Source organism: Chiloscyllium punctatum, chromosome 27 (genome assembly GCF_047496795.1).
Source record: "Chiloscyllium punctatum isolate Juve2018m chromosome 27, sChiPun1.3, whole genome shotgun sequence".
Lineage (NCBI taxonomy): Eukaryota > Metazoa > Chordata > Chondrichthyes > Orectolobiformes > Hemiscylliidae > Chiloscyllium > Chiloscyllium punctatum.
The window spans coordinates 33099446-33126434 of NC_092765.1; the positions used below are offsets into that span (position 1 = coordinate 33099446).

The 26989-nt window shown below is 41.1% G+C and overlaps 1 protein-coding gene across 5 annotated transcripts in view; it reads right to left on the reverse strand.

The window, feature by feature from the left end:
* LOC140453638 (disks large-associated protein 2-like) overlaps positions 1 to 26989 on the reverse strand; it is a 723320-nt gene that overhangs the window by 37167 nt on the left and 659164 nt on the right. For all 5 annotated transcript variants that reach the window (XM_072548503.1, XM_072548501.1, XM_072548502.1 and 2 more), the window contains 2 exons: positions 19373 to 19713; positions 6431 to 6525 (listed from right to left, as the gene is read on the reverse strand). In XM_072548503.1, the coding sequence (XP_072404604.1) occupies positions 6431 to 6525; positions 19373 to 19713 (436 nt within the window). The remainder of the gene's footprint in view (positions 1 to 6430; positions 6526 to 19372; positions 19714 to 26989) is intronic.

Here is a 26989-nt window from a genome sequence, read left to right on the forward strand (position 1 = left end):
GGACCCTGGTGCTGTGAGACAGCAGTGCTAACCACTGAGCCACCGTGTTCTATCACCATGGACTCTTATTTTATGTGATGTACCTGGTCAAACTATTAATCTTTTGTGATGTACCTGGTCAAACGTCTTCTGAAACTCCAATACAACACATCTATTGGTTCCCCTCAATCTGCTCTGATTGAGACTTCATCAAAAAAACTCTATTAAATTAGTTAAATATGATTTCTGTTTCATGAACCCATGCTGAATCTGCTACTACTTCCTTAATAATTGATTCCAATACTTTTCCAACAATAGATGTTAGGTTAGTTGGCCTGTAGTTATCTTTTTTTTTTGCCTTCCTCCCTTTTTGAATAGGGTGTCAAATTGGGAGTCTTACAATCATCTGGTAGTTTTCCAGAATCTAAGGATTTTTGGAAAATTAGTGGCAATGCATCCACTATCCCTGCTGCAACTTATTTTAGGATCCTACAATGTAAGCCATAAGGGCCAGGACTAGAGTCAACTATAATTATTGCTCTATCCTTTTTATGTGCTCCTCTTATTTGCTAACTTATAGCCTTTCCTACAGATTGGGGTCTGGTTGGGCTCTGTACACGACACCTATCAATGTCTTCTTTCCCATGCTGTTTTTTTTACCTCCGCCCAAATGGACTTTACATCTACAAACCTAGAGTGTCTCTTACAACTGTCCTCATTTCACCTCTTTTTGACAGTGTTAACCCATCACCTTTACCATCCCTTCTGTCTAACCAAAAAGTCAAATATCCCTGAATGTTAAGCTCCCAGTTTTGATCTCCTTGTAATCATGTTTCCATAATGGCTATGAGGTCTTAGTCATTTACTTCCATTTGTATTGTCAGTTTATTTATCTTATTTTGAATACTTCTTGCATTAAGATACAAAGCTTTTAAATTTGTTCTATGATTGAATCTTCCTACACTTTTATGGTTCCTTGATACAACATGATATTCTGTCCCTTTTATTTTCTGGTAACAATCCTCCACCACTAACCTTCAATCCTACTTTCTCTTCTACCTTCAGTTTGCTAATTTTCTATGTAACTGAATGCCAGCCCCATCTACAGATCAGTTATGCAATTCTTCTGGACTCTGGTCCAGCATGATTCACATGGAGCCAATCTCATCAGAACAGATCCTTCTTTCTCCAGTTCTATTGCCAATGTCACATGAATTTGAACCCATTTCTCCAAACCCATTTGACCCTGTGCCAATTCACCTGTAGCTTCAGGAAGTAATCTGGAAATTAGTACCTTTTTTTTATCACTCATATTCCCTCAGCATCTTGGTCCGTCTTGCACAAAGCCATGCTGACTATCCTTATCTTTCAGAATCACTTCCAACAACTTACCCACCACCACTGTCAGACTCACAGGTCTCTGGTTCCCCAATCTCTCCTTACATCTTTTCTTAAATAAAGGAGCAACATTAACCGTCCTCCAGTGCTTCAGCATCTCGCCCATGGTTACTGACAATACAAGTATTTTCGCTGGGGTCCCTGTGATTTGCTCCCTAATGTTCCACAATGTTCTGTGATACACTTAATCAGGTCCTGGAGATTTATTTACCTTTATGTTTTCCAAGGCCTCCAGCACTTCCTCTTCTGTAATGTAGACTGTTTTCCATAATATCAATATGTATTTCCCCGTGTTCTCCAGATTCTATTTCCTTCTCCACAGGAAAAACTGACTCCAAATATTCATTTAATATCTCTCCCATCTCCTGTGGTCCCACGCATAGGCAACATCATTGACTTTTAAGGGGCTATACTCTCTCTCTAGCTGCTCTTCTGCTCTTAACGTATGTGTAGAATCTCTTTGGATTATCTTTAACTTTATCTGTCATGGCTATCTCATATCTTCTCTTTGCCTTCCTGATTTTCCTCTTTAGAATGCCCCTTCACTTTATAGTCTTCAAGAGAATCATTTAGTCCCAGTTATATATATCTAATTTTTTATTCTTAACTAGAACCTCAATATCTTTATTCATCTGTTGTTTCCTAATCTTATCAGCTTTACCTTTCCCTTGAACAGGAAGATAGTACTTCTGAACTGTCATTATCACACTTTTGAAAACCTCCCAATTGTCCATTTACCTATGAACAGTCTACTTCAATCAACTTTTGAGAGTTCTTGTCTCCTACCTTTAAAATGGGCCTTACACTAATTAAGAACTTTAACTTTTAGAGAAGGCCTTTCCTTTTCTGTAACTGTTTTATAACTAATGGAATTATGATCACTAGTACCAAAGTGTTCCCCAACTAACACTTCAGCCACTTGTGCTGCTTTATTTCCCAAGAGAAGGTCAAGCTTTGATCCTTCTCTAGTAGGCACATTCACATATTGATAAAGAAAATTTTCTTGAACACACTTAACAAATTCCTTGCCATCCAAACCTTTAAAACTATGGCAGCCCCAGTCAGTGCTTGGGAAATGAAAATTCCCGACTATTACAACCCCATTATGCTTACATATATCCGAGATCTCTCTACACATTTGCTCCTCAATTTCCCTCAGACTATGGGGAGCCTTTGGTACAATCCCCTCATGGTGATCATCCCTTCCTTATTTCTAATTTCAACCCATATATTTTCACATCATCAGAACATAGAGGCATTTCCATCAATGTTTACAGGACTATCTTTTTATTAATAGTTATCCTTCCTAATTGATCCAAATCCTCCTGTTGTACTCATTCACCTAGAATATCATAACCTTCTGTAAAAATGTGGTGATAGTGCCTTTCTCTCATCCTTCCTAGCGAGGTTTCTAGTTTAATTTGTATTTGATCCTAGGTTGTCTTTAAGAATTCTTTGACTTGTCATTTATAGGCATATGCAAGGCAGCAATCAAAGTATCCAAGTACTTTGGCATGCAGAACTGGTCCTAAAGTTTCCCAGATCACCAAAGGAAATACACCCCTGAGGGTGACCAACTGGAGCAAAGTCAACCCTGTCAACAGAATAGAAGGAAATGGTGAGGAGCCAATCCCCTAATCACAGGCTGGTTTTCTCCCATGTAGGCTCACTATGAACTCACTGGAGTTAGAGACCTGAGTATGTGGCCAGAAGCAGACGCCCGTGGAGTGATGCTAAGGATTGGAGGGGAAGTGAGGTGCAGAGTGAGTAGCTGTTGTGGTTGGGAGATGATGGGACATCTGGGGAGGCATAGAGGAGCTGAAGTGGTGTGGGCCTGAGTGCTGGTAGGGATGGGAGGAGCTGTGGATGAAGACGGACTGTTGCTGGGGTGGGTTGCGGGGAGGGGGGGGGGGTGGTAGGATGTAGGGAGATGGTCTGCAAATTGGGCAGCAGATCTGCAAAGGATGTAAAGGATTTAAAATAGTTTAAAGGGTCTGAAATGAGGAGACAACATTTTACAACTTTTCAACAAAGTGATATGGACTAAGAAAACGGAGGTAATGAACCCTTAGCAAAATAATGTGGAGCCTCTGGATGAAAACTGCAGGGGTACAGGATATACTGCTTGGGGAAAATGTGGTACATGCAACTGTCACAAATATTGTGTCAATTAAACTGGTTCATTTCATAAAGAAATGTATTTATGCAATATCATTTTTAAACTGCCTTATATATTCTGAATTACATGAGGTGCAATGACAGTTTGAGATAAGCACGCAACCATTTAGCTGTAACCTCATCAGTCCATAGGTAAGTGTGAGAGTTGTTCTTTCAAAAATACTTTTGTTGCTAACTTTTGTTTATTGTCTTGGGTTGATTTATACACAGTGATGTCTAGGAAATAAATGTTTCCTTCTTATGTTGTGTTTTTAAGATTATTGGAATAGTAACCCTTTTCAGCATATTGTTGAATTCTTCTCATTCTGCTTCTGCAAGAGGTCAAATTCCCCCCTTATTTTAACACAAACATAGAAGACATTGTTACGCACAGTGGCTCACAGCAAGAGTAGTTAGAACTGCTGCCTCACAGCGCCAGGGACCTAGATTCGATTTCACCCGCAGGCGATTGCACATTCTCCCCATGTCTGCGTTGGTTTCCTCTGGTTGCTCTGGTTTCCTCCCACAGTCCAAAGTTTTGCAGGTTAGATGGATTGGCCATGCTAAACTGCCCATATTGTCCAGGGATGTGCAGGCTAGGCGGATTAGCCATGGGAAATGCCAGGATAGGGTTGGGGGGGTGGAGGTGTGGTGAGTCTGGGTGGGATGTTCCTCGGAGGATTGGTGTGGACTTGATGGGAAAAATAGCTTGCTTCCACACTGTAGGGTATTTATGATTATGCAATGAAGAAGTTAGCAAGAGTGGTAAAGGAGCCTGTGAAAACCATAAAGGAGCTCCTGAGAAATCTCAAGAGTTGGGCTCAGAAAAGAAAATATTTTGAACACTGATGCAGAGATATGCAGCTGATGTTGGGTGCAGCAAGGCCATGCAGGGTCCCTGGAAAGAACAATAACGACGTTAAAATTAGTTCGCTAAGGCACCGAGAGCTACTGAAAGTTGTTTGGGGCACAGGCCCGGGCCAGTACTGAGACGTTCTGATGGCAAATCATTGATGTGAAATAATAACTTTGTACCTCTCTGCACTGATGCTTCTGAATGTGGTATTTCCAGTTTTTCTGTTGTTTTACCAATTGAATGAATTGCATTTTGTTGACATTTAGCAGGAGAATACAGATCTTTATCCTGGTTAAGCAAGAGAAGAAAAAGACAATAGCCTTGGGGTTGACAGAGAAGAAGTTGAGTGTCATCAAGTACAGTGTTAGTTCCAAAATCTTCACTTAGCGAGGCGCTCACTTCTGGGAATGCTTTTCAGTAATCAGGACCACACATTACATTACACTCTCTCATTGATGTTCATTTTGTGCAGGGCAATCGGGGAAATAAATTATTTACTTGCAGCAGAGAATTGTTTATTTCACAGCCAGCAGGCAAAATGATTCCTTGAACGAAGACACTAATCACCCACTAAACATATGGATAAGGCTGGCTGAAGAGCTATGAGGTGAACTCCACAACAGGCGAAAAGAACACTTCTGAGACTATTGAATTTTCAATGACTTGTAATGGACTAGTGAACAGGTACTGGCAGCTGAGCAGAAGTACGGTGCTTTCTAGATACTGCAATGAGAAAAGGGGGGAGAAATAGCTTTCCACACTGGGTAGGAGGATCAATCTCTCGATTGAACCTTTAGAGAGTGGAATTCTCCTCTGCTGAAACTTTGCTAATGCTGTGAACTGCAAGATCACTGTAATTCTCGGACCAAGTGTTACAGTAAAGGTGACCACTAACTCCCCCTAGTGGCTTCGTGGGCAAATGGAGCGCTGAAAGAAGTCAACTGCTTTGTATTCTCATATGGTGGTGGGTTAATCTTTCTCGGGGAGAACCCCAGACACATGGTAGGTGGAGGCAATACGGCATCACACTGGGCTAGGCAAAGAGGAAAGCAAATCAGCTCAGGATACGTTTGGGCTTTTGTGCATGTTTAAACGTTGTTTGAGGACAGGAGCAGGTTTGACTATGATGAACAACTAAATTAAAAATGCCACACAATAAGAATAGCTTCACTGGGGCATTCCCTGACACCAGTGGAAACACACCCCAGGGTAAATAAGCACTTTGAGATCTGGCAGCAAACAAAGGTGTAAAAATCTGTGAAGAGACATTGGATTCACAATCAGGTCAATGATCTTTTTCAATCATCGACCTTAAAAATAAACACAGCTTCTCTCCCCTTGTAGTGCTGTCCTGCGTTTTTCTTTTTCCCAACACTTTTTGTTCCTGATTTATGAGACAGAATTCTGTAAATTGAAATGAGTGTCACTAATGTCAGCACAAATCATACTTTTAACATTTACTGATCCTGCACTCCCAGGATGGAGCCAAATTCACAAGTATCATATTTCTATAACATAATGCCTATTTATTGCCCAGTGAGTTCTTTGAATATTGGATTGGTGAATGTTAGCCGATGGACCTTATGCAAAAGCATCTGGCAAGCAAATGTACTTCCTTACAAACACATTATAAATCAAAATATTGCACTGCATTAGTTGTATGTGATATAAATCATAGGAAATGTAATATGTTACCAGATAATTACTGTTAAGAAGGCATGATGTGACATAAATTCTGTGTGCTCAATGCAATTTTGTTGCATATGGGAGATAAGACTTAAAAATGGAAATGATATTCAAGTTTCCTTTTCTCACAGTGATTATTTAATTGCATCACATAGCAGGGTGCTGGAAATAGAGTGAACAGCAACTTTTGAAGGGATTTAGATATATATTTCAAGGGAAAGAGTTGTACAGTTATTGTGATAGAACAATAGTGAGGACATGATGGGCTGATTGACTTTCTGAGATGTACGATTCTATGATGCTATGAATAGCAAATGATGGACACGTCCTACTGAGTTAAAACAAGTGACTTACCGTTTATTATCTTCAACCTGTACTCCAATAGAATGGAACTCCCGAAGGCCTTTACTATCTGTGTCAGAATCAGTCATAGTCTCTGAACTATCCACCTGATATATGAAAAGACAATGAAATCATGTTATCATTTCTGCATGAGACTAAACTGGCCAAGAACAAGAGGCAGCTTTATCAGCCATGTCTAAACTGAGAAAAAGAATGGTTTTATGAAACTCTGATTATACAGTGAGATGCCACTGAATGTATTCATACCTATGACATCTTTAACTTGGGAGATTTATTTTGTTCCTATTCTTTGGGGCACATGACAAGGGAGTTAAAATTGTAGTTCACATAAATAAATAAAACTAACATCGGCCTTTTCACAGATGTTATATCTTGACCATTACTACAGTCTGATATAGATGGAGATGCCAGTGAGACATGCATATATAATCTTGACAATCTGTACCAACTAACTTGGTGCATTAAGTTCAAAATATCATGACTGATTTATGTTAATTGGATTCTTATGGCAGCAGTAAAGTAGAAAGGATAGCATATTCTACAGGTTTAAGATCCTCAAATTGTGTATATTCAAGGTGTATGCTTGATTGAGAGCCTTGATTGAATTTGAGCAATATATTTTACGTTTCCTTTACTCTGGTCTTAAAAGGAGATTTTATGTTCTTGGAGCTTCGTTCCTCAACTTATCCTAAAATCCTCTTAGGAAGGGACAGATAAGGGACTCGCTTTGATGTGCAGCAGCAAATCATCATGTATTCAATAAAAGGCTACTTAAGGCCTAGCTTGCATGAAGGGATAATAATAAAAACAGCAACTTAGACTTATATTGTATTTTTTATGTAACAAAACTTCCCAAAGCACTTGAAGATTATAAAACAAAAAAAAAATCACACTAAGCCAGATGACCAGAAATTTGAACAAAGAGGTAACTTTTAAGGAATGGCTTCAAGGAGGAGGCACAGAGATATAGGCAGACAGTATCAGAGCTTGGAGCCTCAGTAAGTGAAGGTCAAAACGCCAATAGTGGAGTAATTGTATATGGGGACACACAAGAATTCCGAATTAGAGGACAGCAGATAACCCAGAAGGTTGTAAGGCTGGAGGAGACTGCAGACCTGTGGAAGAGCATGATCAGGAGGGAATTTAAAAAAGGACACAAATTTTAATGTCAAGGTGTTGCTTGATCAGGAGCACAAGGGCATTATGGAAATCAAATATGCTGTGAGTTAAGACATGCACATGGGAGTAGTTTAGTCCACTGACATCAGTGTCTGACTGAGAATTTCTGCAGTTAAGGGTTCAAGACAAGAGTAAAGTTATGTAGGTGGATATAGATGGCTCTAATGACCACACAAATGAGAGGTAGGAAGCGCAAATAGAGTTTCTTAAGACCAAACGTGACACCAAGGTTGTGAACAGGGTGGCTCACATTGTCAGGAGAGCGATGGAATGGGTGAGAAGGGAATGGAGTTTCAAGTAGAAATCAAAAACAGTGATTTCAGTCTTTTTATTGAAAGAAATTTCAGTTCGTCCAGTAACACCGGAGGAGTCATTGATAGAGGTGGTTGTGAGTTAGAGCTCGGTATCCCTGTACAGGCAAAAACTAATGTTGTACCTTCAGATGGTACAGCCGAGGCAATGTCTAAATGGCACAGGAGAAACATTCTTGGAGTGGTCGATATCCTGAGGAAGAATAGCAAATTCTGTATTTGCTGCAAATCTATTATTTGTGGTGAATATGTTCATTTATTTGTGCATTGTGTCATACTTTATAGCCAAATCGACATTCTAACAGTGTCTTTATCCAACTTTCATACATTAAGGAAAGTGCATTATGACATGTGATATGTTAAAAAGCTGATAAATAGAAATACAATTTCCAGTGTTTTGTTCATTGAATGGTGTCAGGATCTCATAATAGAGATCTCTGCACTCGCAGCCTATGTTTTGCTGTCCTTTTAATGGACAGAACATAGCAGGTTAGGATTTTGCTGTTGGTGATAGCAAACAATATTCCTACAAATCAACCTTGATGTCTATTTAAGGGGAAGGGGGGCAGGGAAACAGAAAAGTTTCACTGGAGGAGGTACCTTCTTGATGATGTTGTAATGATTACTTTGATGTCACAACATTCATTATGATATCATGAAGCAACTAAAGTACCTTCAGTGACGCAACATATTTAAAGCGATGGTCTTTTTCAAGAGTTTCACCAACAGCATTCCCTTTATGGCATTATTTTGGCAGAAGCAGGATAGTGGTCAGAACTACTGATGACAGCTTCATGATGTCATGTCATGTAACTGGTATGATGACATTTTGTGATGTAATCCTATGCTTCAAAGTGACTTGTCACGGTATGAGGACAAACTTGGAAAACAGATTTCCTAAAATGATTTGAAGCACATTTTTAAAGGCAAAGTTTCCCTCATCACAATTAGTGGTGACCCATTGAATATATTGCAAGTATTACAATAATACTGATGGAGGAGTCAAACTTGCTACCCTTAAAATCGATTGTCTGACCAGACCAAACCCTCTCTGAATATGTTAAGAAGATAATCTAAACACCAGTTTTTTCTTATTTTAAAGTAAGTGTACAGCAATGCATTCCAGATGCAATTCTAGCAGCAGGAAGAGAACCCCCGCTTTTAGCTGTAACAGAGAGAGGGATAAGAGCTCCACATTCAGCTTCGAGACCCCAGCAACTGCTAAAAGCTAAAACTAAAAATCAGCTTTCTGTGGGAGCCTGACCCCACCCATTCAGTCTGCTTCTATTATTCCCAGAATCTCACAAGCTGGTTTACTTTATTTGCCTGAACAGATTTCAATGCCTTCATCCCAAACTTGCTTCTGACAAAAAAGACCAAATACACCTCTTAAGGCCATAGTATCCTCACAAAGCTCATAATACAATACACAAAAAATTTAACAGATGCACAATGGCAAGCCACACTCCGTGCCAATGTCTGCCATAGATGCACATATCTAATTGGGAAAAATGATGCCCAGTAGTAGTGAAGAGGTTATGCTATGCCAGTGTACAAGGAGTGGAGATACTAGAACCCATTCAAATTGGACGGGCAGTGTGCTAACATGCAAAGAAGGACATGAGATGGTCAAAATATTACTGATAATTTTGCAGGGTCTGGCAGGAGATGGAGATGAAAGTGAATAATTTAAAGGGAAACACAAAGGTAAGACAATATAAAATGTAAAGTCAAACGATGAGTATTAGTTGTCCAATCCTACTCTCTGAATGGGTAAATTCAGCACTAAGGCAGAGATGGGGCTAGAATGCTGTAGCTTCAGTTTGTATATTTGTTTTGTAGCCAACAGACAACTGATCTTCAAAATGGTAGCCTTCAAATTAAAAACCTTGAGAGGTAGTATTTCCTTTCTGCCCTTTAGCACATTTTAATCAAGCTGTCTTAACATAGGGCAACAATTGGGAAATTGCATATTCATTTGCCAAAACTGCATATATTAACATTTCTTCATGGAACTTCATCAAAGGAAATTTTTGGAAAGGTGAACATGTAAGACATCACTTGAGACATTCCTGAGCTTAAGAAATGAGGAATTTGAATCATTCTGACACATATGATCTTTAATTTAAAGAGTGCACTTGTAAACTCAACTCCCTTCCGGTCAGGCTTTGTACATCTTGATGTCAAAACCTGCATTTGAGATAAGAGGCACAAAATTGATTAGGAAAGTGTCATGTTCCAGTATATCATTTTAAAATTTTGAACAAAGATGATTAAAATGGCTGCTATGACTCATGTGATGAGTGGCATTTTGAGCTCTAGATCAGCCTGAATCTCAAGCAAATACCTAATTCAATATTGACATTTCAGGCCATCTGAGGAGTTTGCGTGGTCCTTTTTGAAAGGATAGATCTTCAACAAAAGATCTATTGAATTGAAGCCAGCTGTGTCTGTTTCACCATGGTGATAAAGGAATAGTGGAACCCAATCTGAGAAAGATGAATGTGAATGGATTCCATTAAATTTCCATTGCATTATAATGGCTTCCTTTGTCAAATTAGTTGAAATAAATCAACAGAAACATCAACCTTTATTTCAAAAAAGGACCGCAGACTTGTGAAAGTCACTTGACAATGACACCATTTTTGGCATGCTTTCCTTCATCGGATGAGGTACTGAATATAAGAGTTGGCAGGTCATATTATAGTTGCATTGGACTTTGATTCGGCCACATTTGGAAAAGTGTGTACAGTTCTGGTTGCCACAGTACCAAAAAGATGTGGATGCTTTGCAGAGGGTGCAGACGAGGTTTACCAGGATGTTATGGTGGGCACTAGCTATGAAGAGAGATTGAGTAGATTAGCATTATTTTCATTAGAAAGACAGGTTGGGTGTGGTGGTGGGGCTGCGGGGGGAGTGCAGTGGTGGTGGGCAGGACCTGATTGAGGTCTACAAAATCATGAGAGTTATAGACAGGGTGAATCATAAGAAGCTTTTTCTCGAGTGAGGGACTCAATTACGAGGGGTCACGTGTTCAAGGTGAGAGGGGAAAAGTTTGAGAGATATGCGTGGAAAGGTCTTTTTACAGAGGGTGATGGGTGCCTGGAATGCATTGCCAGCGGAGGTGGTAGAGGCGGGCACAATAGCGTAATTTAAGATGTGTCTAGTCAGATACACAAATGGGCAGGAAGCAGAGGGATACAGATTCTTAGAAAGTAGGCGACAGGTTTAGATAGAGGATATGGATTGGCTCAGGCTTGGAGGGCCGAAGGGTCTGTTCCTGTGCTGTAATGTTCCTTGTTCTTTGCGGCATGCTGTGACACAAGTAGAAGCTGCTTGCAGACAGAGACAGTTTTTCACTAAAAGCTATCAATTAGTTGCAAGCCATCTAAACAGTGATAAATAGAGACACCTTGCAACTCTGAGAAGGACTCTGCTTCAACTTATTTCAGTTTCAAGTTCATCTGAGAACAATATCCTGGATATTCAACCACAAGAAACCATGGCGATTACTAAGAACTTTTCCCAACTTGCATTTCACCGAATGCATCATCTTCAGCTAAGAAACTATTGAAAAAGATGAAAGCAATTATAATCTGTGACTTTTTTTGTACCTAAACTTTGTGCGAGACAGATGAGGGGGATACGATGCTTTACAATCCTGGTGCACCTGTGTGTAATAAATAAATGATCCGGTTTATTTTAAACCTCATAAAAGGTGACTGCTGAAATTAGTTAATTGGAATTCTCACTCTGAAGTTGAGAAAACACCTGAGGCTGAATCTCACCTTCCCTGGCAGTATTAGTTTTGCTGAGTTTTTGTCTCACTATGAAACAGAGCAAGATCTCTCACCATACCTTATGTAGCACTCATCTCATTTACTACCTATACAGCCTCTATGGCACCCCTCTTGCCTGACAGTCAATGATGTTCTTTACTCCACTGGCGTTACTGTCATCATCTTTTCTGATACTCTATACTCACTCTATCTGTATTACTGTACCCTGCCAAGGCTCACACTCTACCATTCTCATTACTGCCTCCAGCATCTTGCCTTTCTTGCTGTCTCCTATCACAAACCCTGGCATCACCAACCTATTTGCCCCCGGCGCCACTTACTCACTCATTCAGGATATCTCCCCACCTGCATCGCCAACCTCTTTCATCTCCCTTAATTCTAGGAAGAAAACAGCCTACAATAGAGCAGTTAGAGTCAAATACATTAAATGTACCAACCTTGACAGCCTCTGTGCTAATCACTTCCACACATTCACTTCTCTGAGAGAAAGAAATTCCTCCTCACCTCTGTGTTAAGTGTGTGACTTCTTATTCTGCGATTATGTCCTCTGGTCCTCGACTTTCCCAACAATCGGAACACATCTACACTAAGTCTAAGAATGTTGTATCTTATAATAAATTTCCTCTCATTCTAAATTCCAATGAGTATAGGACAAATCTACTCAAACTCTCTTCATAAGGCAGTCCCTCCTTGCTTGGTATTAGCCTACTGAAGCTTAACTGGACTGTCTTCAATTCCAGTATATCTTTCCTTAGATAATGGGCCCAAATCTGTTCACAGTGTTACAGATATTGCCTGACTAGTGCAATATATAGTTGTACCAAACCTCCCTATGTTCGTATTCATCCTGTTTGATTTAAAGGCCAGCGTTCGATTCACCTTCCCTATTAGCTGCTGAACTTGGACGCTAGCTTTTTGAGATTCATGGGCAAAGTCTTCAGAATGTCTCTGGCCCATAACTTTCTGCAGTCTATTTCTACTTAAATAATATTAAACTCCTCAATTTCTCCTATCAAAGTGCATATCTTTATATTTGCTCACATTATATTCCATCTGCTGAGGTTTTGCCCATTTACTTAACCTGTCTGTATCCCTTTGTAAACTGTAAGTCATCCTCACAATCTGGCTTCCCACCTGTTTCTACGTCATCTGCAAACTTGGCAATAGAAAGATTGCTTTTCTCATCCAAGTTAGTAATATGTACTGTAAATAACTGTGGCACCAGCACTGATCCCTCCAACACCATGGACCATTACCTTATTAAGTAGCCTAATGTATGGTACCTTACCAAATGCCTTCTGAATATCCAAATATATTACATCCACGGGTTCTCTTTTATTTATACTGCTTGTCTCCTCCTCAAAGAATTCTAGTAAATTTGTCAGGCATGATTCATGAAGCCATGCTGACGCTGTTTAATCACTATGCATTTATGTTCTGTTAAAACATCCTTTATCAAAGACATTAAGCTAACAGGCCTACACTGATCTGTTTTCTACCACACTTAGACTTCTGGTTTCCATAACATTAAAGAGCGAAAAAGGGATTGGAGAAGGTGCAATCAAAAATTCATACATAAGCTACCAGAATTATGAGGAAAGTTAAACTGGCTGAGACATTTTTCTTTCAAAATAGATAGACAGGGAGAAGACATGATAAGCATCTTTACAATAATGAAATGCTTTGATAAGGTAGCTGCATGGAAAATATCTCTATTGTCGAGGTGTCCAAAGTTGGAATCCATAAATATAAAATAGTTTCTGTGCAGTTGAGACACAAATAAAATGTCAGCAACTGAAACATTACCTCTGTTTCCCTCTCCATTGCTGCTACCTGGACTGAATTTAAATCATATTTTATTTTAGCATAGGCTTACAGGGTCAGATGAAAAGTGTTGGAAGGAGAACATGTCAGGCATAAATTTGACACTGTCAAGTTAAGCAGTCTCTGTGCTGTAAACTCAACAATTTTAAAACAATATCATTCAAAACAAAGGTAATGAAAGTGTCATTTTAAAGAAAGGGATGACGTAGCAAGGGGCCATGATGAGGTGGAGTCGGTGTTGGACTGGGGTGGACAAAATTAAAAATCACACAAACCAGGTTATAGTCCAACAGGTTTATCTGGAGGTACTAGCTTTCAGAGCGTTGCTCCTTCATCAGGTAACTAGTTCTGAAAGCTAGTTATCTCCAAAAAAACCTGTTGGACTATGACCTGGTCTTGCGTGATAGCAAGGTGGAGAAATTTGAGACAGCAATGCAAAATGTGATACAAATTAAAACTCTGACACTCAAAGATGGAAAGGAGACAGTGGGACATGCAAAGATTGACAGTGTATGAGGAACATAAGGAGCACCTTAACACCCAGTGCTGGAAGAGGTTAATGTGTGTGAGGTATGAGATGCTAGAGATTAATAAATGAGAGAAAAGTTTTGAATTTAAGACATTAAGAGACATTGTATCAAAGAAGCTTTATGGAATAGAGAGACACATGACCAGGATCCAGTGTGAGATACAGTAATGGTGCTAGATTTCTAGACAAGTTGCAGTTTGAAAAGGATGGCCAGTAAATTATGAGGGTGGCCAATAAATTGGTTTGGTTGGTGAGTAAATTGATGAGCAACATGCAGGAAAGAGGGATGAAGATGTGGATCAGGATTTGGTGGAGGTGGTGGGAGTGAAGTAAAACAAGCACGGGATGAAATTTTGGTGAAAATCAAGGGTTCATAGTCTGAAGCTCAGCTCATGACCAGTTTTAGAATGAGTACCTGCCATGTTGGGACTATTCTGTGGATTAATTTCTGTTTTTCCAAATCAGTTCCAGCTTTTGTAAAGCAAACCTTTTACATTTTGCAGCAAAACAACTCTAATTTGGACCCTATTTTCTCCATTTTGTCAATACATTGGAGCGGATCTCTCAGCACCTCTGGGGTACCTCTGTATGTTGAAGCCCCAGTGTGCAAACCCATATACAATAAATATTCTTGATTGAAACTGATACCTATCACCCAATGGCACACTCATAGACATTTATTTCTGCGCATGTACAATACTGTCAGAGCTCTTGTAGTACAGTAGTAGTATTCCTACTTGTGAGCCAGGAGATCTGCATTCAAGACCTCCATGTTCCAAAGCTGTTTAATAACGTCTGAGCACGTTGATTAGAAAATATAACCAATGCTGTCAGTTCTGTGAAGAATTGTTGAGTAGCACTCTTCAGGTACAGCCATCTGTCTGCCCTCACCTTTACTACTGGTACTAATGCAGAAAGAAGTTGCACTATGGCAGTTACAGCATCAGTGGAACAGTCCATCTTCCACAGCTCCACTGGCACCATTCCCCACCTTTTCTTCTGCTACACTGATGACTGTATCAGTGCCACCTTGTGCTCCCATGAGGAGCTTGAACAGTTCATCAATATCACCAGCACATTCCACCCTGACCTTAAGTTCGCCTGGACCATCTCAGATACCTCCTTCTCCTTCCTGGACCTCTCTATCTCCAACAGTGACTGACTCAGCACTGACATCTTCTACAAACCCGCCGACTCACACAGCTACCTGAATTACATCTTCGCCCACCATGCCTCCTATCACTTTGGAAGGTTGGAACTGGGATAAGGTGGGGGGAGGGAAAATCAAGAAACCTCCTAAAAATGCTATCACTTATTTCCAATTCTTCTGCTACTCCCACATCTGCTACCAGGAGGACCAGTTCCACCTCAGAACACACCAGATGACCTCCTTTCAAGACTGCAATTTCCCCTCCCATGTGGTTGATGATGCCCTCCAGTGCATCTCATCCACTTCCCGCACTTCCATCCTCAAACCCCACCCTTCAACTGCAACAAGGACAGAACCCCCCGGTCCTCACCTACCACCCTGCCAATCTCTAAACATATTGCATCATCCTTCACGATTTCCATCACCTACAAACGGACCCCATCACAAGGAATCTATTTCCCTCCCCACCCCAATCCACTTTCTGTAAAGACCATTCTCTCCACGACTCCCTTGTCAGGTCCAGGCCCCCATCAACCCACCCTCCTCTCCTGGCACCTTTCCCTGCCACTGCAGGAATTGCAAAGCCTGCTCTCACACCTCCCCCTGCACCTTGGTCCAAAGCCCACAGGAGCCTTCCACATCCATCAGAGTTTTGCCTGCACTTCCACACATGATATTTACTGTATCAGTTGCTCCTGATGCGGTCTCCTCTACATTGGGGAGACAGGACGCCTACTTGCAGAGCACTTTAGAGAATATTTCTGGGACACCCGCACCAACCAACCCCTCTGCCCCAGGGCTGAACACTTCAATGCCCCCTTCCATTCTGCCAAAGACATGCAGATCCTGGGCCTCCTCCATAGGCACTCCCTAACCACCCGACACCAGGAGGAAGAATGCCTCATCTTCCACCTTGGGATCTTCCAACCACACGGCATCAACATGGACTTCACTAGTTTCTTCATTTTCCCTACCCCCACCTTATCCCAGTTCCAACCTTCCAACTCGGCACCACCGTCATTACCTGTCCGACCTGTCCATCTTCCTTCCCACCAATCCGCTCCACCTTCCTCTCCGATCTATCACCATTATCCCCACCTCCATCTAGCTATTATACTCTCAGCTACTTCCCCCCAGCCCACCATCCCTCCATTCACCTCTCCATCGCCGAGGGTCCCAGCCTCATTCCTGAAGAAGAGCTCTTGCCCATAATGTCGATTCTCCCGCTCCTCAGATGCTGCCTGACCTGCTGTGCTTTTCCAGCACTACGTTCTCTACTCTAATCTCCAGCATCTGCAGTCCTCACTTTCTCCTAGCTACAGCATCAAGTTGTTTACTGAAACATTATTTCAAGAGGCACAGTGGAAAAGTGAGTGTGAGACTAACTGTTTGCTGCAAGGACTTGTACATTTGGAAAGAGTCATAGAGTCATAGAGATGTACAGCATGAAAACAGACCCTTCGGTCCAACCCATCCATGCCGACCAGATATCCCAACCCAATCTAGTCCCACCTGCCAGCACCTGGCCCATATCGATCCAAACCTTTCTTATTCATATACTCATCCAAATGCCTCTTAAATGTTGCAATTGTACCAGCCTCCACCACTTCCTCTGGCAGCTCATTCCATACACGTACCACCCTCTGCGTGAACAAGTTGCCCCGTAGGTCTCTTTTATATTTTTCCCCTCACCCTAAACCTGTGCCCTCTAGATCTGGACGCCCCGACGCCTAGACTTTGCCTATTTATCCTATCCATGCCCCTCATAATTTTGTAAACCTCTATAAGGTCACCCCTCAGCCTCCGACGCTCCAGGGAAAACAGCCCCTGCCTGTTCAGCCTCTCCCTAAAGCTCAAATCTTCCAACCCTGGCAACATCCTTGTAAATCTTTTCTGAACCCTTTCAAGTTTCACAACATAAGATACAGCTGCAACATGACCTCCCAGCTCCTGTACTCAATACTCTGACCAATAAAGGAAAGCATACCAAACGTCTTCTTCACTATCCTAGCTACCTGCGACTCCACTTTCAACGAGCTATGAACCTGCACTCCAAGGTCTCTTTGTTCAGCAACACTCCCTCGGACCTTTCTATTAAATGTATACGTCCTGCTAAGATTTGCTTTCCCAAAATGTAGCACCTCACATTTATCTGAATTAAACTCCATCTGCCACTTCTCAGCCCATTGGCCCATCTGGTCCAGATCCTATTGTAATCTGAGGTAACCTTCTTCGCTGTCCACTACACCTCCAATTTTGGTATCACCTGAAAAATTACTAACTGTACCTCTTATGCTCACATTCAAATCATTTATGTAAATGACAAAATGTAGATGACCCAGCGCCAATCCTTGTGGAACTCCAGTGGTCACAGGCCTCCAATGGTCACAGGCCTCCAGTCTGAAAACCAACCCTCCACCACTACCCTCTGTCTTCTACCTTTGAGCCAGTTCTGTATCCAAATGGTGAGTTCTCCCTGTATTCCGTGAGATCTAACCTTGCTAACCAGTCTCCCATGGGGAACCTTGTCGAACGCCTTACTGAAGTCCATATAGATCACATCTACCACTCTGCCCTCATCAATCCTCTTTGTTACTTTCTCAAAAAACTCAATCAAGTTTGTGAGAAAGGAATTTGGTCAGAAAATCAAACTATAATTGGAATAGTTAGAGACAAAAACTGCAGATGCAGGAATCCAAAGTAGACAAGAAAGAGGTTGGAAGAACACAGCAAGCCAGGCAGCATCAGGAGGTGGAGATGTCAGTGTTGTGGGTATAAACCTTCTTCAAGAATGGAGGAAGAATTCCTGATGAAGGGTTATACCTCGCAGCGCGCTTCAGGGAATATCTCAGGGACACCCGCACCAATCAACCACACCTCCCTGAGGCCCAACATTTCAACTCCCCCTCCCACTCTGCCGAGGACATGCAGATCCTCAGCCTCCTCCACCGCCACTTCCTCACCACCCGATGCCTGGAGGAAGAATGCTTCATCTTCCGCCTCGGAACACTTCAACCCCAGGGCATCAATGTGAACTTCACCAGTTTCCTCATTTCACTTCCCCCCACCTCACCGCAGTTCCAACCTTCCAGCTCAGCACTGCCCTCATGACCTGTCCTACCTGCCAATCTCCCTTCCCACCTATCCACTGCACCCTCCCCTCTGACCTATCACCTCCATCCCCACCCCCATTTGCCTCTTGTACTCTTCGTTACCTTCTCCCCAGGCCCAACCCCCCCCCCCCCCATTTATCTCTCCACCCTGGAGGCTTCCTGCCTCTATTCCTGATGAAGGGCTTTTGCCCAAAACGTTGATTTTCCTGCTCCTTGGATGCTGCCTGACCTGCTGTGCTTTTCCAGCATCACTCTGACCTAAACTCTGGTTTCCAGCATCTGCAGTCCTCACTTTTGCCTAGAAGGGTTATGCCAGCCTTCATCCAGCTTCCTGCTTGTCCACTGATAATTAGAATAGGACATCCACACTAAACTTCCTGCTGAGATCTTATTGCACTGCTTTAAGGCAAGAGTTGACTTTCCTATAAATAGTTTAGAGGTTACAGAGATATGATAAACCAAGTGTTAGACTTGGTGATTTTGCTGTTTCCATTCACCAGTTCTACATCAACTTAAGCATGAGAAGGACTATACATTGTCTTCATAATGAACCTTTGCCAACAGGTCCACTGCACTTCACAGGAGCTTTACCAGGTATGGTTTGTCACCAAGCTATCAAGGAGATGGCTAAAATCTTAATCAAATTAGAGATCTCTTTTTTTGTGTCATTCTTTTCCTTTTCTTTACTCAGTAGGGGAGGGGAGGGGGAGGTGGTGACTGTTGTTGTGTTGAATACATGAGAGACAAGAACCAAAATTTATCTTCAGGCAGAACCATTTTAGAAAGATATATGAATTATGATTGGACCGTCAGTTGGTGCAGGAAAGGAATTGGTGAGTGAAGCATTCCAAGGGAAAAGGTAATGCCGAGACCGTCAATTCATTGAATAGGAGAGTAAGAACCATACCATGGCAACACAAATTTGTGAGGACTCCAAGTGACTCATGCACAGAGATACCTAGTTAATTGTGAATGGAAGGTTCTCTCATTTTAACTCATTTGAGAAAATAGATATAGTTGTGGTTACCTGTATCCCAACAGATGAACGCCACTTTCTTTGGCGTGGCTGTAGCTTTGGTTCTTCACGATTCAGAATGCCTTTACTCATTCCAATTCCATCGGAGCTCTTTATTGAAGAACGACTTGGGGCACGTGACTCCAGTGCCAGGTGCAGTGCTTTGCCACTGTCAATACTATCTGTTGAATTGCACTGGGATTTAAGATCTTTTGACCAGGAGGTGGACCGATGGACCTCGTTCTGCAGGTATGCATCCTGGGTTGACTCTGTGCTGCTCTGGGCTGTCACTGAGATGATTGGCTTTGTGGCCATCCGAGGAGGAATTGGAGGAGCTTTCTTGTAATTAAATGCTAGAATTGGAATTTAAGATAGAAGGTCATTAGGATGCTTGGTTCCACAATGTTTTGCATTTTGAAAGACATTGTTTTCATTACAGCTATAGTTACAGACAGTGCAATGAATCATCTCCTTGGCACTTATGTATAAGGGACAGGGGTAGCCATATTATGTGACACAAGCCTGACTGATTCACTATCATGTTCAGTTCTGCATCATTATGCAGCACCTACAATGCTAGGATATTCAGTATGAGGTTTTACAGGAAAGACACAGAGGTTGTTCCACTTGAATGGAAAAAGCTCAGCATGAGGCATCGATTATTTAGAACTAAGAAAAGGGGTATTTTTTCATTCGAAGGACTGTGAATTTTTGGAATTCATTGCCATGACTCCATGGTTCTTCACTAAGCACAGTCAAAGCTGACACACGCTGTTATTTGGCCTCTTGGGGATTCAAAGGACATAAGAAGAGCGGAATAGAATGTGGATGTAAGGCTGGAGGTCAGTTAGGGTTATATTGAATGGCAGGGCAGGCTCAAAGGGCCTTATGGTTTACATCTGCTTATATTTTGTATGCCCTTACGTTGCAATCTTGTTCAAATAAAGTTATGGGTAGCATCAGGGGCAGCAATCCTCCTTTCCCTCATGCCCTAGCAAAGGAAGTAACCCACTCGCCAAGGTCAGCTAACTCACCACTGGTTTAAGTTTGAACCTTAGCTCATCCTGCATTGTACTATTCAACTCTTAATGATACAATTATCAAGTTATTAGGAACTTGGAGCAGGTGTATTGCTTTAAGTTCTGTTTTATTGAACCAGCTTTTCAAAAGCAAAATCTGGACTGTGAGAAATCTAAAATTACACAGCCTCCATGTAATGCATGCTGATACCACAAAGGAAAATACTGGAAATTAGTCAATGAGTGAGACTCATCTGTGGAGAAACAGATGACCTATCATCAACACTGAAAAAACACATTTCACTATGATTTTCAATTTGCCAATTGCTTTTTACTTCGCACTGAAAAGGGTACTGGGACTGAAGATTAGAGTTTGCTCTGCGTTATTCTAAACTGTTCCAAAGAGATACCTGAGAGTTTTGAAAAATATTATACTGATGGTTTCTGATCAAAAATGTTTTAGGCAGTGATTTAAGACTGTGCAAATTTGTAAGATGATTCTCAGTTAGCTTTTCATATTTCATATAAATTCTTGCATTATGGCTTTAACGGCACATGAGAATTTCGAGATATTTGTTTAAGAGGTTATTATTGCTCTGAGCCTTTGCAAAGTGCGAGCATCTTTTCAAAATGCGCATACTGAAGGTGTGGAGTCTTTGGACTCCATTCATCAACAGCCTTCCGTATTAAGCTTAACGTGCCAGAGGGTCATCTGAAGTGATATGAAGGATAACAGAGACAAAACTGGCAGCAACCCAACAATATGGAAAATGCCTAAGGATATCCTGTGCACAAAAGTTAGGACACACTCACCCTGGTCAATTCATGCCCTAACAGTCCATTCTCGATCAACAGCAAAATAATATAAGGTTATCCGTAATGCTATAAGCTGCACTTACAAAGGGACAACCTGCTCACTGATGCACAGTTTGGTTTTCTCCAGCTCCTGACCTCATTACAACCTTTGTCTAAGCATAGACTAAAAAGATGAACTCCAGAGGTGAGGTGGCAGTGACTGCACTTAACGTCAAGGCTGTATTTGACTGGAGTGTGGTATCAATGGGGATTTCCACTCTCTGCTCGTTGGAAACTTACCCAGAATAAAAAATGATGATTGTGGTTGCTGGAGGTCAATCATCTTAACTACAGAACATTTCTGCAGAAATTCCTCAGGGTAACTTCCTAACCTCAACCATTTTCAGCTTTTTGATCAATGGCCTTCTCTCTGTCATACTGACTGACTGATGACTGTACAATGTTCAGCACCTTTTGCGACACCTGATTTACTGAAGTAGCCCTCTCAATATGCAGTAAGACTTAGACAAAAACTTGAATTTATAAGTGACAAAGAATATTTCTGCCACCCAAGTATCAGGCGATGATCATCTCCCACAATACAAATTTCTAACAATTATCTCTTGAGATTCAATGGCATTTCCATTGCTGAATCCAGTACTATCTCCATCCTTAGAGTTATGACTGAGTAGGAATGGAAATGAACCTGCCATAGCAATATACTGACTATAAAAGTGGATCGGGGCGAGGAATTCTGGGTGAGTAGCTCACCTCATGGCTCCCCAATGCCTGTCTGCCATCTACAAGGCACAAGTTATGAGTGTGACAGCATATTCTTCACTTGCCTGAACAAGAAGCCGGACATTGTCCAGGACAAGGAGCTTGTTTGGCTCCGTATTTGGCACATCAATATTCCCTCCCGTCAAACTGACACACAGCAGCAGGTGTATATTATCCACAATATGTGCTGCATTAATTCATCATATTTGATCACACCTTCCAAACCTGCCCCCTCTACAGCTTAGAAGGGCAAAAACAGCAAAGACATGGGAACAGCCTCATCTACAAGTTTTCCTCCAAGTTACATACTCGTCTAATTTGGAACGATATCACCATTCTTTTTATCACTGGAGCAACATCTTGGAAAACCCTTTTAACAGCACTGTGGGTTTTCCTAAACCCCAAGAATTGCAGCAGTTCAACAAGGCAGGTCATGACCACTTTTTCCAAGGCAATCATTAATAGGTAAAAAAAATACTGGTCTAGCCTGCTATGTCCACACCCCTTGAATGGACATAAAAAAAGGATCGTTGCTGCACTAAGGGGTGTTTTAACAAAAGCAGATGTGCCAGAAACTGGGTAGAATTGGTTGTGCCCAACATGAGTGGATGTTGAAACAACAGTTGTGGGGCTGGCAAGAGAGTGTACACAACAGCCTCACCTTTGTCACTGGGACTCAGTACCTACCACTTCCTTTATTCAGAGTTATAGAGTCATACAGCACGGAAACACACCCTTTGGTCCAACCAGTCCATGTCGACCATAATCCAAAACTAAATTAATCCTGCCTGTCTGTACTTGGCCCATATCCCTTCAAACATTCTGTATTCATGTACTCGTCTAAACTCCTTAAGTTCGACAAGAAATATTGTATAATGTCACCAGGGGAAAAGATAAAGTGCAATCGACATTAACACTCATCACTTTTAAAGTGTTAAATATAGTTATATTTTAATTTGACTATGTTGACAGAACATTCTTCAAATCACAAGCTGATCAGACGTTTGCAATTCCCACTGATCTGCTTAGGGTGACGGATAATGTTGTCATGTATTGAATTGTTATTGTATGTGTGTAGACTGCTCTACAGATCAGGTACTCAGTCAAAGACTTCTCTAGTATATGGCACCTCTCTGCTAAAACATCTGTGTAACTAGGACCCCAATTTCCTTAGTTCTTCCTGGGGTTACACTGCCATGACTGCAAATGTGTGCAGCTCAAGTTGCTGGAGTGTTCGATGTAACAACCCCATGATTGATCCAGGGATCTAAAACTTTGTTTCAAAGTGCCTATATCATGTCCAATAATTATGCTGGTAGCAGCATCTGTTTCATTGTATCTTTTTATGTTCAATCACAATGGTGTCCTGATACCAGCGTTGATGTCACCTGGCAATTATATCTCCATTCTAATTTCTCCTTCAAAAAGTGCAACAATTATCCACTGAGGGAACCTTCACTCTTGCTTGGGAATCAAGTTTTCACCTGCATCATCTTCATTGCTGATCACTGCCAACCTACTGAAATGTTAATGCATTGGCAATTCTTGCAGTTTATAAAGGGCTTTATATTCAATCATAAGTAGGGACCGGACACACACACAGTATCCCTTCAACTCTGAGCAATGCTGTGCCATGAAATGTTGACCAATCTCTTTTACATCATGTGCAGACAAAATTTTCCTAAAGGGCTGCAATAGAGTCATAATCATACAACACGGAAACACACCCTTGATCTAACTTGTCTGCACTGTCCAGACAACCCAATCTGACCTAGTCCCATTTGTCAGCGTTTGGCTAATATCCAACTAAAGCCTTCCTATTCATATGCCTGTCCAGGGGCCTTTTAAAAATTGTAATTGACCTCACCTCCATCATTTCCTCTGGCAGCTCGTTCTATAAACACACCATCTTATGTATGGAAAAGTTACTTTTCAGGTCCTTTTCAAATCTTTCGCCTCTCATTTTAAACCTATGCCCTCTAGGTTTGGCCTCCCACAGCCTAGAGAGAAAAAAAAACTTTGGCTATTCACCCAACCCATGCCGCTCATGATTTTCTAAATCTCTGTAAGATCACCCCTCAGCCTCTGACGCTCCAGGGAAAATAGCACCAGCCTATTCAGCCTCTCCCATTAACTCAAACCTTCCAAATCTCAGCAACATCCTTGTAAATCTTTTCTGCATCCTCTCAACTTTAACAACATCTTTCCTATAGAAGGGCGACCAGAATTATACACAGTATTCCAAAAGTGGCCTTACTAATGTCCTGTAGGTCTGACAATAGTGGTTTGGTGCAAAACCTCATCTTATGCAGGGTTGGAATGGAAGTGGCACTCTATAATTATAATTATGCCAGTAAAATAATTCTCCTTATGATTCAAGTAAACCTGTCTTTTCTCTCTTCTTTCAGTCCTATCTTCCTCTTTCAAAAGAAAACACATATAGAATGCATCATATTCTGACTTGCTGAAAAAAAGAAAAACATTACAACATATAATATTCATCTATCATAAATCCTTTGAATATTTTAAGAAGACCTAACACTATCTCCCATGGAGATTAGGAACAGCCATCTATTGCCAGGCTTGCTGGTGCTCACGTCTTGTGAACAAATGAAGAAAGTGCTGGAACATGATGAGATTTAGTTGTGATATTCCCTTTAATCAATTAATCTGATGATCTTCATGATCTAGGCTTAAATTTAAGAGATAGTCAAATGGTGTAATCGCTGGGCTATTATTCCAGGTAATGCTCTAGGAAGACGGGTTCAAAATCAACCATGGCGGTGGGAATTTGAATGCATTAAAAATCCAGCATTAGGAGACTAATGGTAGCCTGATTGTCAGAAAAAATGCCCATCTGGTTCACTAATGTCAGTTAGGGAAGGAAGGTACCATCCTTACCTGGTCTGATCCACATGCGACTCCAGACCCACAGCAATATGGTTGACTCACAACTGCCCACTGGGCAATTGGGGGTGATGGGCAATAAACGCTGGCCTTGTCAGCAGCATCCACACCCCCAGAACAAGTATAAAATAAAATTGGGCAATGAATGTTTGCTACCTATAAAGCTGCAGCCAAACATTAGCATGTAATTCAGGAGCCATTTAACAGAGACAGGAAAGATTTGAAGGGATTTAAAAGATACTAGTCTTCCAACTATAAGAGCATACCTTTGATCAGAGAAAGATTATTAGGTTGATTTATATTACTGAGATGTTCAGAACTCAAACTGGAATTCTACATGACAGTTCTATTTACGATTCACCTTGAATTACAAATTTTTCGGAATGAGTTAAATTGAGAAATGCTCTGAGTTGGTCTGAATGGGTCCTTCTGGAATGGATCACTAGCTAATATGCTGAAGCTGTTGTCAGCCCCATCAATTTAATTGCGAAGAACAATACTTCATGGACAATACTGGAGAGCAACAAAAGGGAGAGAGAGTCAGAGTTCTGTGATCATTCTGCAGACCTATTGATTTCTGATGTTACACGATATGCATCAACATTACGTGTGCGCTTGCAGGAACTCAGTAAATTTCTCTCAAAGCTGTCAAACACTTATCAAACGTATCACAGCAAAAAAAAAGCAAAGATAAAAAGAAAAATAGGATATAGCTTTTAAATTTGGAGCCAGTGCCATGACACATGTTGATCATGAATCTGGATGGTTAAGAAAATAATACAGTTCTAACAGCAATTGAAAGGATAAAATAAAACATGTAGCTTACTCAACAAATAAATGCTTTTAATTTGTGACAGTACCTTTTGTATTGTATTTACTTCGCAGTCAAACATCTTTAGTAATATTGAGATCTATCTAGAAACTTGCACAGTACACTTCGATATCCACAGGTATCTGTTTGACTTTCAATCATAATTCAACATACAAAACTATTTCCTTGACAACTATTAATATTTTCCAAAGCAGCAACAAACTCATCCTACGATATCATTTTGATTGAAAAATATACCTCCTGATCTACCAGTTTACCTGGCAAACCCCAATCTTGTAAAGCAGCACGATATAGTTTAAAATAGAAGCCATCAAGTTTAAGTGCAGTGTTGACAGTTGGAAACTGCTGTTCAGAGACTGAAACAATAATTTAGCACCATTTACACACAGCTGAGATGAACACTGGGTAACAGGCATTGTGTGTTGGCTAACCATCAAGCACAGTTTGAAGGGACATTTAGGTCTGCTCATTTTACAAAATATGTTGGAACATAATTAATATTGCACTTTGACATTTGCAGACTGTTCATGAAATCATTTGTTTGCTGCCTGGCCTCAGTGATTTTCACTCATTAACCCTGCCAAGTTGCTTTCAGGGTTTTCAGCTGTAAACTTATTGAGATGATAGACTCTGCAGCTGGCAGAATGTAATGTCACCAGAAATCTGGACAGGATCTAGCACTCTGCTGTAAATTCCAAATGGTGCCATTCCTTTGGACATCAATTGAGTGTCAGTTCTCCTACACTGGATTAATATCTGTAAGGAAATAAATTCAGTCTACCCAGATTCAGTTGCAAACTAACATACAACCCATCCATCAGTCTTGGGTTTGAAGTCATATATCCCAGCAGAGATCAAATGGGACCCACTGCACCACTCCCTCACATTAAATTAGCTCTACACGAATCTCATTAAATATTGCTGGATATTATTCCAAGAAAGGGTGTTCATGCTGTTGTAATAATAAGGCACTAGAACAGTAGCAATCTCGTGTAATTAACTGGTATCTGTAATGGTCAAAAAGGAGAGGGTGGAAATATGCAAGTGACCTCAGCAGCAGCATTGTGTCAATGTGCCATAAATGTATGGAATATATTCAATTCCTATCCCGTATCAAATACTAAGATGTGGAGTTTTGAATGTGCTTGACGGTAGTGAAGGTAAAAACAATGACTGCAGATGCTGGGAACCAGGTTTTGGATTAGTGGTGCTGGAAGAGCACAGCAGTTCAGGCAATATCCGAGGAGCAGCAAAATCGACGTTTCGGGCAAAAGCCCTTCATCAGGAAAGACGCAA